The 13,134-nt window shown below is 39.2% G+C and overlaps 1 protein-coding gene across 1 annotated transcript; it reads right to left on the bottom strand.

The window, feature by feature from the left end:
• Positions 1–1,507: 1,507 nt before the first annotated feature.
• LOC128737272 (splicing factor YJU2) lies at positions 1,508–4,059 on the bottom strand. Its single transcript, XM_053831876.1, has 3 exons — positions 3,921–4,059; positions 3,280–3,848; positions 1,508–2,088 (listed from the first exon to the last, which is right to left on the bottom strand). The coding sequence occupies exons 1-3, from the start codon at positions 3,942–3,944 to the stop codon at positions 1,572–1,574; spliced, it is 1,110 nt and encodes a 369-aa protein (XP_053687851.1). The 5' UTR covers positions 3,945–4,059; the 3' UTR covers positions 1,508–1,571.
• Between the last annotated feature and the right edge of the window lie 9,075 nt (positions 4,060–13,134).

Here is a 13,134-nt window from a genome sequence, read left to right as displayed (position 1 = left end):
GTCAATGCTGTGCTACTGGGGACGGGGAGTAAGTAAAAAATGCTGACTCAAAATCAGAGACCCATTTTCTGTAAGCTTCAAATGTATTTCGTTAAAGCTGCATGCTGCAGAAAGATTATCAGCAACCAAACAGCAATGACGATGTAGCCTTTGATACGCAATAACCCAATTAGCAGCTCGTTAAACAAACTTAAAGTTGTTTTTCCTATTCACATTGACGTTGACGGAATGGTGACATTCAATATGTTTACTTAGCCATACATTGAAAAAAAAAAAAAACAAACAATATTTACCAGTCAATACCTAAACGGTCATGAAAATCCGAGACCCGCACTATAACAAGTTTCCTCAATCGCTAAAAAAGGATTGTGAGGAAGCTGCGGCACTAGAAGCATTATTTTTTCCCGCTGATTGATGTATCAATTATTAAAATCTTAATGCATAGCTAAAACTTTCTCTAGCAGTACGGATCCGTTTCCGTTGTCGATTGCGGTGCTATACAGTTTTTCTAGCGCTGGAACTGGACCTCAAAGCGGAAAAAGTTATGAAGATTGTTTGTTTCGCACATTAAATTTTAGCCATTTTCGGCTTGCATTTTGTGATTTTGTACATTGAAAACTCCGGAAAAAGTTTTACAAAGATTTTGATGCAATGTTTGATTTTTTATTTCCATACACTGACTCGTTTTAGGTAAAACTTTTCCTGAAAATACCACTTTCATTTCAGTTGCTAAAACATTATCCGGCTGCTGCGAACCCCATTCTTGGCTTGATCTGTTTCATTGAATAACATCATTTAGTACCAAACAATCATGAATTAACCTCGAGGGAATTTCAATCGATTAGCGTAGCATTTCACTTACTAATCAGTAGAATTTATAATCATCGCCAATTACCGGTCAGCCCGCAACACAAAATGCTAATTGGGATAATGCTCCTGTCCTCTCATTAACAATTCCTATCAAAGCACCTCAAAAGCGATATCGTCAATCTCGTATCAGTTGTTTTGCTATCGGAATTAACTTGCACTGCAGTAAATCATCACATAAAGGATAATAAACTATCCGACATTTGCGCTGTTCATTTTCAGCCATTCCGAGTAGATTCTTATCTGCTTGCCAGCAAGTGCACAGAGAACTGATTTACTTTTAGCTAGTCATGTGGGCGGAAGAAAAACGCGCTGTTTCATCGGAATTACTACACTGAATCATATTACCTAGTTAGCAATAAATAAACTGTTTCGATTTCCTTTTGCGCTTGCTTTGGGATGGTGCAGAATTGACCTGATTATTTAAAGCCAATTAGCTGATTATTCATCTCTCCCCCCATCGGTAATAAATTTTGCTTTAATCTGCTATCCGGAAGGAGAATAAAGCGAATGGCGCTTTGAACTGGCTCTATATCCCTATAAATACTCCCGGATTATAAAAAACACATACATTAAAGAATGTATTACCAGTTTCTTTACTTCAAAGAAGAACATTACACGTTCAAAGTATGAAGTTTATTAGAAATTAATTCAGGGATAGTCTATCTTACTTATCATCATCTGCTATAGTACAACGCTGCCCGTCACTCGTTACTGCCATCCGATGAATTGTCACTGTCGGAATAGGTCCCCAGGAGACCCAAACCGCTGACTGCCTGACCACCGTCTGTCGTCGTCGTCGTCGTCGTCGATGTCACTGGGGAAACCACGGTCGATGCTTTACTCGTTACCACGTTGCTATTGCCGCATGTGGTGCTTGCCTGTGGCAGTGTTTGCCTTTCTGCTCCACCCTCTGTGGCAGTGATTGGTGTGCTAGCAGAAGACACAGCGACGGTTGTCGCTGTCGACTTTTTCTTCACCACCAAGTTACTCAACGAACTTTTCCTCACGCCAATACTTATGCTGGTATTGTCTAGTTTTTTCGCTTTGGGAATAGCAAACGATGGTCCAGAAGAAGCGGTCCCAGTCGTCGTCGGTTCCGCAATCATACTCCTGCCCGTCTCGGCTGACGGTTTCTGTTTGATGTCTTCGATTATTTCCTCGGTTGCAACACGCTTCAGACCACTGCCAGTGGCTACGCGAGAATGGAATTTAATCGATCTGGAAGCAGAAGGACCAAAGAAGGATAGTTTGTTATTGCGAAAGAAGATGCTAGCTATGAGCGAAAAGATATAGAAAAAAATTGTTCGGAAAAATCCTGGGTGATGCAAACATGTGAGATGGAATGTTTCTCTAACTTGTAGTTTGACGTTGATTCAATGTCGTTAAGATTGTTTGTGAGCACCAACTTCGAATAGTTTTATTTGCTTCGAATATTTTAAAATCAATTCTGTTTCATAGTAGCACAGATTACGAATATGAATACTTTTGTTAGGGAAGACGATCAAGATTTCAATGCAACCATTGGAAAAATTTCGATCAAGTTTTTATCAAAAACATCGGCAGATCCAATTTCAATAAGGCTTTACACTAAAGCTTTTAATCCTCATGTTTCCCTTACTAGATATAAAAAATCTATGGAAGTAAAAAATTGTAAGAATAGATAGGACAATCCTACTGCAACTGCAAATGTAGCTTTAGAGGCATGATTTAATTATTCTTTTTCAAGGAAGCATTATCCTGTTTTTTATTCTTATGGTTTCTTTACCAAAATCCCTAATCACGGTACGCAGCCATTTTTCCATTTCATTGACCGTTCACATTTTAGCTAACGAAAATCAAGCAGTTCGCAAATATAGCTAAGCATGCTCTACTATACCGACAAATCAGTTTCGTAACATTCTTTTATTCGTATGAAACACTAATTGCATGTAATTTGTAATATTCTTTTTATTTTATCCATACTTCGTTTCATTGACTCTCCTAACATAAGCGTAAACTCTTTTCTTCGTCGTGATAAAACGTCCTTTTATCATTAATGTCTCTGCTCAATGTTATCAGATCTAAATTAATAGCACTAGAGCTTGTTAAAACCAAAATCTGTTTTCGAAATTATGTGTAGCATAAAGCTAACATATTCGTTATTAAGCATTATGTTAGCAGCAAATGTATGATTGTAATATATTTAATTACAACAAAACGAGTCCATCGAATGTAAATTTGTTCCTTGACATGTATAAATGTTATATGTTTGACAAGCATAAATAAATGTTCTTCGTGGCAGTGTGAGTTAGTCTTTAAGACTGACTATTCGAAGTAACAATCATATTTAAACACAAGACTTTATAAAAGCTCTTGCTAAATATGGTATCCAAAAATCATACGAAAATGTAAATAAATCAATACACTCACTTGATATATTCCTCATCCTGCCGTTCCAGTCGTTCCTCGCGCTCACGAATCGTTTCCGTAGGGTCGTACTGCTGCAGCATCCGGTCGTAGTCCACCTCCTGTTGGCGCCGATTGAGATCCCGCAGCTCCTCGAGCGATTCCAGCAGCTCGATTTCGTTCCTCGATTGCTGCGTTCGGTTCTCCAGCAGCTTCATCGGATTGGTTGCTTCTTCCTCGCGGGCTTCCTCCTCTTCCCGGCGGGCTTGCTCTTCCGCTAGCTTCAGCGCCATAAAGTTCCGGGTGGCACCGGCTTCGATTTCGTAGTCCGTGTTGCGGGGATCCGTCTTGAAGGAGATTTCCTGCAAACAACGGGTGCACTTGATGTAGAAACGATAGATCCGAATGCCCAGATAGTCTTCATTTTCCACATCTTCCTTGCGGGCATTGAATTTTTTGCCTTTATAAATGTATTCACCACAGGTAACGCAGCGCATGTTAAACGGTGCCATCAATCGAACCGTATACTGTCGGTTTTTTGGGAGTTTGACTCGTGGGATTTTAGATGGATCGAAATCCGGAGGGTAGTATTTCTACATATGAATAAAAATAATAAAGTTGTGATTATGTAAATTAAGTAAATTGGTGTTGCATTTAGTACTTACGTTGAGGACTTTTCGTTCCGACATGCTTTATAGGGACAATCCACACGTATCAGTTTTAATATAAGCAATATTGTGTCTTATTTACACGAATTTCATCTAATTAAACATTTTAAAACGTAATCACGAACCCAAATGCACTAGCTCGACCGCGAATGAGTATGTTTTGACATTTGCGTTGCAGTACTAGTTTGCGTACAGTGTTAAAATGTTGACATGGACTGGTTGCGTACGCTTAATAATTTGACAGCATATCTCTGCGCGATGGTGCTGGCAGTTTAACAGCGACGTTTAAAGGGGCATATGCAGTACTTTCCGAGTTTTAAAAAATCGATTTTTTTTTATTGTTTAGGTAAATGATTTTGAATGGATCTAGTCGAATTCTGATCTTGAGTTGGCCTATTTTTAAACAAGAATTTTAGGATTTATCTATCAAGTCTTTGTACTGTATTTTATCTTTATGCTTATCTTTAATCATTTCTGAACGTAAATATGCCAAAATTAAATTAATTTATAGCCAAAACCACTTTATTGCCGCGTATTTAACCCTCTAACGGGTAAGGCCGTCTGTAGATGGCCTTCGCTTTTGAAGCTCCAGAGCCGCATACGAAATTTGTTTTGATTCGACAATATGCAAAATGTGTTCAGAACAGATTTCTTGACATTTTGATATTAAAATCACAACATTCTGACTATGCATTCAAAAGTTATCATTTTTCAAAAACAAAAATTCCGAAAAATTTCGAAAATAATTAATGCGCGAATATTTCCTTTTTTACTTTTGATGAAAAAGCACATCTAGAACAAAATGATTGACCTTAAAATTTTTCTATGAGTAAATTTCATGCTTTATATCAATTTTGTAAGGTATTTGAATTGAAAAAATATCTTGGTAGAGCGCTAGACATGAAAAACGAAAAAGAGAAATTGGATTTTTTCTAACCTGGCGCTCCTGCAGATAATTATATTTGCATGAAAGTCAGAACTTAAGGTTCTTTTGAGTGTACTTTCATGATAAAACAGTCATTAGCTTGATCGCATCGTTTTTACGATGTTGCCCGTTAGAGGGTTAAGAGTAGCTGTTTTTCAGCGTTTTGGCAGTCACCGTAGAGTATTTCGAAACTATTACTACCCGGAACCATTCTGGTTTGAAATAAAACAATGCTCTTAAAATGATGGTAAAATATGTGTAATTTCAATTTAGGTATTTAAAAATTCAGTAAACCTAGTAAAATCTTAAAATTCCTTGAAAATGTTAACCCTCTTTAGTGATCTTGAATGGACCTAGTATTGATTGGTTTTGCGGTTCGAGACATTTGCTATTTTTGCGTCATTCGCATTTGGCACAAAAGCAGTTACACTTATTTTTCAATTGGATTTTACGTATTTGTGTTGGTATTTTGGTCGCCCTGTGTAAAAAAATTCCCAAATTATGATAAACGAGAAAATTCTTGTACCGTTAAAAGTAGACACAAAAGAATGAAAGAAGTTATTTGAGAATACGATTCCGCATGGTCTAATTGTATTGGAATTTCAGAATAAGTTACAAAGCTAATATTCCAAACTCTATTTAAAGTGGTTATCCTTGCATAATTCTCTACGGGCTTAACGGGCAAAATTGTAAAAATTGTTGGAATCAAACGAATTTTGTCATGAACGAATAACCTGTATTTTCCATATAAATACAGCAATGAATACGCTTGAGTTTTGACAAAACTCAAATAAGAAATTGTTTAAACGCGTGCCCAACCGACCTACAAAATTACGAAGCGGAAGATTTCGAAATTAAGTAAAGGCCTGGATAATGATATGGTGCAAAATATATAAAATTTGCCAACAGAAATAATATTGTATTTGATAATTTTCTAAATAGTTAAAATGATTGTGAGGCGCTGAATAAAGTAAAATTATATTCTGCCTATAAGTAAGCAGGTTGACTTCACATTACGTTTTAGTCGATTGACAGATAGATTAAAAATCTCCACCTAAACTAACTACTTTCTATCTGATATAGTTCTTCATCGACTATTAAACCCTAGTTTCTTACCTAACCTATAAACATAGTAAAATTACCAAGTCTAATTTTATCAAGAATTCGACAACAAATGCGTGTCGCCTATGTTGCCAAAATCGAAACCGTGGCAAAATCATCTAGACCATTTTTAAACTGAAAAAACTACATATAAATGTGTCAAAAATTGAATAATTATCACTAATCAACGAATTTTTCACGATTGCAACGGTTTTGCCTTTCTACTATATAAATATATAGTATAAAGGTATAGAAATCACTTGGAAAACCGGAAATGGAAAGAAGGTCCTGCGGGCCGAATGTCATATACCATTCGACTCAGTTTTGAAAACTGAGTTTCTTTGTGTGTGTGTGTGTGTGGTGTGTGTGTGTGTGTGTGTGTGTGTGTGTGTGTGTGTGTGTGTGTGTGTGTGTGTGTGTGTGTGTGTGTGTGTGTGTGTGTGTGTGTGTGTGTGTGTGTGTGTGTGTGTGTGTGTGTGTGTGTGTGTGTGTGTGTGTGTGTGTGTGTGTGTGTGTGTGTGTGTGTGTGTGTGTGTGTGTGTGTGTGTGTGTGTGTGTGTCTGTGTGTGTGTGTGTGCAACGCTTTCAATCTCACTCACTTTTCTCGGAGATGGCTGGACCGATTTTAATGTTCTTAGTGTCAAATGAAAGGTCTAGGTGTCCCATAGGTCGCTATTGAATTTCATTTTGATCGGACTTTTAGTTCAAAAGTTATGTATAAAAATACGAAAAATATGGGACTTCATTATCTTATAGGTCCCTTAACCGATTTGAACAAAATTGATTGCATGTGAAAGAGGAGCCTTGCAAACCCTTAACTTTCAAATTTGCATTGAAATTCAAGAGAAGTGAGAAACATCCCAATTTCTAAGCGTATCTTAGGAAACGTCTAAGCGTATCCATCTAGGAAACGTTTGCAATTAACATGGTTTTCCGCGAAACAATATTTTCCACCAAATGGTTTTCCGCGAAATGTTTCTTTCCGCCAAACGGTTTTCCGAGGAATAGTCCTTTCCGCGAAAGGGTTTTCGGCGTATTGGTACTTTCCGCGAAAATGTTTTCCGCGAAACGGTTCTCTGCGATATGGTCTTCGGCGAAATGTTACACAACCGTACAAGAAAAGTAAAAAGCGAAGAAAAGCAGTTAATTGAAGCATGTAGGTATAGTGGTGTACAGAATTAAAAATACTAGTGAGTTGATTTTTCCAAATAAATTTATACAAATTTCAAACAAATTTTGTGCATCAATAGATGCTCTTTTCAGTCAATAGATACTAGAGCTTAGAAATGTTATATGAAAAATAAGAATTAAACGTTGCACGGTAGTAATTTTGTAATATTTGTTTTCGTTCGTGACATTTTAAAGGACAGATGTCTTAAGTCAGGATTCATGTTTTAATAAATAAATCAAAAATGATACGCACTGGAAATCATATCGATCATATTTCCCATTCTCAAGCATGTTTGTGGCGCAGTTTTTGCACTATTTTTCGACCTCGTCTTGTTTCCTAACCCACTAATATTGTAAAAACGATGATATCAAGCTAATGACTATCTTTTCATGAAAGTACATTCAAAAGAAGCTTAAGTTTTGATTTCCATGCAAAAATAGTTATCTGAAGGAGCGCCAGCTAAGAAAAAGTTCAATTTCTCTTTTTCATATTTAATGCTCTATTCAGTTATTTTTTCTGATCCAAATATATTGCACAATTGAAGCCAAGCAAACTAATAGTAAAATTTTAAGATGAATCATTTTGTTGTCGATATCCTTTTTCTTCAAAAGTGAAGTATATAATAATTTTTCTGAACTCTTGTTTTTCAAAGATGCTAACTTTGGTATTGATATCAAAATATCAAAAAATCTGCTATAAACACATATTTCATATTGTCAATTCAAAACAAATTTCGCATGTGGCTCTGAAGCCCAAAAGTTAAGGCCGACCGATTATAAAACTAAATAATCAAGTAACATAAATGACGCTTACAAGGAAGGAAAGAAAATATAATTATTCTACGCAATACGTTGTGAATTTTACCGGCAAATAAGGATTTTGAGGAATACGGAACGGATATTTAAAAATATAGTCAAGTTAATTATAGATGTTCCTGAGAAATTAAATAATGATTATTGTGGCAGTAGTAAGGCTAGGTCACGCCGCTAGGTGGATTAATTCGGGTTTTATGTTAAGTTACGGCTATTTGTATCGCTCAAGTAATTCACTTGCTTCTCTTTCTGTTTCAAAGCTTATACAATTTTTTTTATCCTTTATTCGATAGTGCAATTTATGTATATTTTAAAAACGTTTAATATAAAGTGACAAGATTTTTTTTGGATGAATGCAGGACATATTGAATGGCTTATTTACTAAATTGGTTCGACAATTTCAACGCAAAGATTGGCTCGAACAACGCGGACCTTTGTCTACAGAATTCTGTGGTAATAACAACATGGTCATTGGTGGATCGCTCTTCCCCCATAACCCAGTACATAAAGTCACGTGGGTTTCCCGCGACGGCCGAACAGAAAACCAAATCGACCACATCTGCTTCAGCCGAAAATGGCGACTGAGCCTTCTTGATGAACGCAACAAACGCAGCGCTGATATCGCACCCGACCATCATCTTGTTATCGTTGAAATACATTTGCGTGTCGCACGTTTCCCACGACATGTCGCGACAGGAGGAGAAAGTTGGGTGCCGCTACGACGTCCGACGATTGGAGGACCCTGAGGTGAAAAGGGCCTTTGTCGAACAAGTTGAATCCCAAGCATCGGAGTTGCCACCTGGTAGAACCGTCGAAGAGCGATGGACCGGCATCAAGAACGCCTTCATCACGACCAGTGATGAAACCCTCGGCCAAGAGCGCAGCGGGCGGAGGGAGTGGTTTTCGTATGAAACTTGGAGGAAGGTCAACGAGCGGAGAGAGGCGAAAGCCGGCATTGAGCGAGCGTGAAGCAGATCGGCAAAGACAGCTGCCCGTCAACGATACGCCAAACTGGAGAGGGCTGTTAAACGTGCTTGCAGGCGGGACAAGAGAGCCTGGACTAACTTTGTCAGCCCAGATGATCATCTGCTTTTCAGCAATATATGAGAAACCGCAACTTTTCCGGTGGACTGGATGCAGGGCATATTGGTCAAAGTCTCTAAGAAAGGAGACCTAACTGAATGCGATAACTGGCGTGGCATCACGTTGCTCTGTATTACTCTCAAAGTACTCTGTAAGGTAATCCTCAACCGGATCCAGGAGAAGATCGACGCTACTCTTCGGCGGCAGCAAGCTGGATTCCGTGCTGGCCGATCATGTGTAGACCATATCGCAACGCTCCGCATTATATTGGAGCAGATCAACGAATTCCGGGACTCTCTTCTGCTGGTGTTCGTTGACTTTGAAAAGGTGTTCGACCGCCTCAACCACGAAAACATCTGGAGCGCACTTAGGCGTAGAGGAGTTCCAGATAAGCTAGTCCATCTCATTGAGACTCAGTACGAGGCGTTCTCGTGGAAGGTTTTGCACAGCGGCGTCTTGTCCGACACTATAAGGGTTACTGCTGGCATGAGACAGGGCTGCATTTTATCACCGCTTCTGTTTTTCATTGGTATGGATGATATGGAGCAATTGACAATAGACCAAATCTTGGATTGCCTTGGAATCCTCTTACGATGGAGCAGCTAAATGACCCCGACCTAGTCGGGGACATTGTATTGCTCGCATAATGCCGAAACGATATACAAAGCAAATTAGATGACCTTTCCGAGAGCTCCCAGGCAGTAGGTCTCACATTCAATGTAGCAAAAACTAAGTCTATGATAGTGAACACTGACAATTCCACCAACTTCACAGTAGCGGAAGTTGTGTAGGACGCCTTTCAATATCTTGGTAGCTAGACAACGCCCGATGGTGGTACCAAGACTGATATAGCCACACGGATCAGGAAGGCCAGGGATGCCTTTGCAGGCTTGCGCAATATTTGGCGCTCAAACCAGATCACTCTGCGTACGAACGCAAAAACTGCAGGTATTCATTAACCGGTGCCTGCGATATATCATTCGTGCCTGGTAGCCTGACAACTGTATATCCAATGAGAAACTCTATCGTCGGCTGAAGACGAGAACCGATGATTTCATCCCTCTGTTCTACTGGACCGGCGGACATGGACACATAAGTAAGTAAGTAAGTACTGTACGGCGAATCGGTCTCGGAATGGCTACAAGTGTTATCGAAAAAATGGGAAGCCCAACAGAAGCCTCAAACAAAAAACAGAGGTTAGAATCCGGTGTCGTAGGGTGCGCGACCGGCTGGGGACGAAACGCGATGCATGTGTCAGACTCCGATTTGTCAGGCCGATTTCAGCTAAACCCAGGGGTTAAATTCTTCATGCTCTGGTTCGCGGTAGGGTTTGTAGCAGATTTGAGATTAGTTTTGGGGATGGGTTCGTGATAAAAAATCATGACTTGGAAGGGATCTGTTTCATTGGCATCCGTATGAAAACCAGTATTTTGTGACGGATAAGAATTCGGAGATACACAGAGGTGGATGCCTCACCAGGCGGATTTTGCCCTTCATTAGGTCTCATGATAGCCTGTCGCAGTTTCACCATGCATGCTACAATGAGCAATGGACTCCAGTTCATCTCAGAAGAGTATTGAAATACTGTGGGATAATGAAGCGAAAGCTGATGAAGTCACCAGTGCCATTGGCCAGATGAGGAATACGAGATGTCGGCTGGCCGGGCCGTGACTGGAGAGTAGGCCGTCCCTTATTTTTCAAAAATTGACCTAGCGATGAGCTCAACATCACAAAATGTTCGTTTTTTCATGCAGAATAAAATGACGTGTTGTTAAGGTCCCTGCGATAACGTTAAGTGGTCCCGCAACGGACTTTTAGATAAAATTATGTGAATGACTGGATCCTCCACATAACGACAACTACGCCACTATAATGCGTACGCTTGGTCATCCGTTATTCATTTTAGTGATGAGTTCAACATTACAAAATTTTCGGTTGGCCGTGCAGAAGAAGATTATATACTCTTAAGACCCCTATGATAACATTAGGTGGTCCCCCAACGCTCCGTAAGTATTTTAATGAGCGACCTCCAACGTAATGACAAGCTCTTTACTGCAGTGAGCGTTCTAAAGGGTCTAGCAAGCATGTGTCATTTTCAAATCAATTAGTTTTATTTCAAACGTAAGTCAATTATTTCATTTAACGATCCTACAAAGTTACGTAGGGATTCCTTCTGTTTGTTTGGAAGTTTCTTCCGAAAATCCTCAATATTTAGCAGCAAGTTCTGAAAAGCCTTTTCTTTTTGGGTAACATTTCTGTTCTAGTCTTGCATTAATTTTATTGGTTAATGTGATTTAGCAGCTGCTGGCAAGATTACTGGAGCAGAATCTGTGCTAACCTGTGCAGCGTCAAGAGCCTGTGCCAATTCAGGGGTCACAACATTCTGTGTTCCTCTGTGTCTTTGTGGAGATTCTGTCGATACACGATATTCGTCTCCATCGCTTGTATTCTCAGAGTCTTCATCTTCACTAGATGTGTAGAGAAGCACGGTATTGGCTGCAGTTTAAAAATGTTGTAATGTTGAATCTATTAAGATAGAGCGCTATTTTGGCAGTGGTCGATTTTCAGTTTATTTCCTTCGGCTTACCATGTGTTTCCAAAATGAATGCCGAAGAATATCTGCTGAAGAGAGCCAGTATCAAAATAGTCTGATACCCTAAATGTGCTTACGATGTTCTTCCAACAGCTTTTGTCTTTGTTTCTTACGCTCCTCTGCTTTCTGTTTCTCCTGGATTTTGCCAGCAAGAACTCCATCGACACCAGCAATAGTACATACACGACGACCTTCTTTCTGATCCTTCAGAAATTGTATATCCTCCAACAGAGCTTGCTTCACTATTGGATCCCTTTCCTTTTAACCCTCTCTGTCCCATGGTAGCACAGGTGCTCCATGACTTCCGATACTAAAATTGGCCGATAAAACTTTTGAGGCATTCAAATACTGATATTTTGATTTTATAACGTAGTAAAAACATTGTTTTACAAGCAGTATAGTTGCGTTTGATGAATTGCTAATTATTAGCTTTATTACATGATCAAAAACTGTAAACCACCAAAATACCCCTGGGACAGAGAGGGAGCTTTTTGCTGCATATCCGTTATCGCCGTGCGTTTGGATATATCGAAAAGATTGTCAAGCTTTTTGCAGAAGAGAGTCTCTCGATTATGTTGCGTTTTGCTCTCCTTTCGTGATATTTGCTTGCATAGTTCCGATAATCCAGCATGGAGGGATACGATTCTCGTAATGCAATGTGCTTCCTGGATTATTGGTATTTTCGTTTTCTGCCAGTAGCACAACACTTACTTAACGGCGTTCTTCGCACTCACTTTAAGTGAAAGTTTTGCCGATCGGAGCTGGTAATAAAACGCAGCTAATACTTGGTGTATCGTAGGAAGACGCGCACCAGTTATAAATTCGCATTCTTACTAAGAAGTGACAGCATTGTGAAATTTGTTGGACCTCAATGATAACTAATTGATATAAATAAAACTAATTGATTTGAAAATGACACATGCGATAACTGCCTCGATTTTTTGCTTGCTAGACCCTTTAGAACGCTCACTGCAGTAAAGAGCTTGTCATTACGTTGGAGGTCGCTCATTAAACTACTTACGGAGCGTTGGGGGACCACCTAATGTTATCATAGGGGTCTTAAGAGCATATAATCTTCTTCTGCACGGCCAACCGAAAATTTTGTAATGTTGAACTCATCACTAAAATGAATAACGGATGAACAAGCGTACGCATTATAGTGGCGTAGTTGTCATTATGTGGAGGATCCAGTCAGTCACATAATTTTATCTAAAAGTCCGTTGCGGGACCACTTAACGTTATCGCAGGGACCTTAACAACACGTCATTTTATTCTGCATGAAAAAACGAACATTTTGTGATGTTGAGCTCATCGCTAGGTCAATTTTTGAAAAATAAGGGACGGCCTACTGGAGAGGGTGTGTACCGGCTGTCAGCAATAGTTTTTTATGCAATGTAACATAATTTCCTATGTTTCATCCTTAGAAACTGTTTCGATTTAAAAATTAATCAATGCGGGACGCTTTTCGGGACGCTTAGTAATCCGGGACAAGCCATCCAAATCTGGGACAGTCCGGCATAATTCAG

This window comes from Sabethes cyaneus, chromosome 2 (genome assembly GCF_943734655.1).
Source record: "Sabethes cyaneus chromosome 2, idSabCyanKW18_F2, whole genome shotgun sequence".
In the NCBI taxonomy this organism is placed as follows: Eukaryota; Metazoa; Arthropoda; class Insecta; order Diptera; family Culicidae; genus Sabethes; species Sabethes cyaneus.
This window is presented reverse-complemented; position numbering and strand designations above follow the sequence as displayed.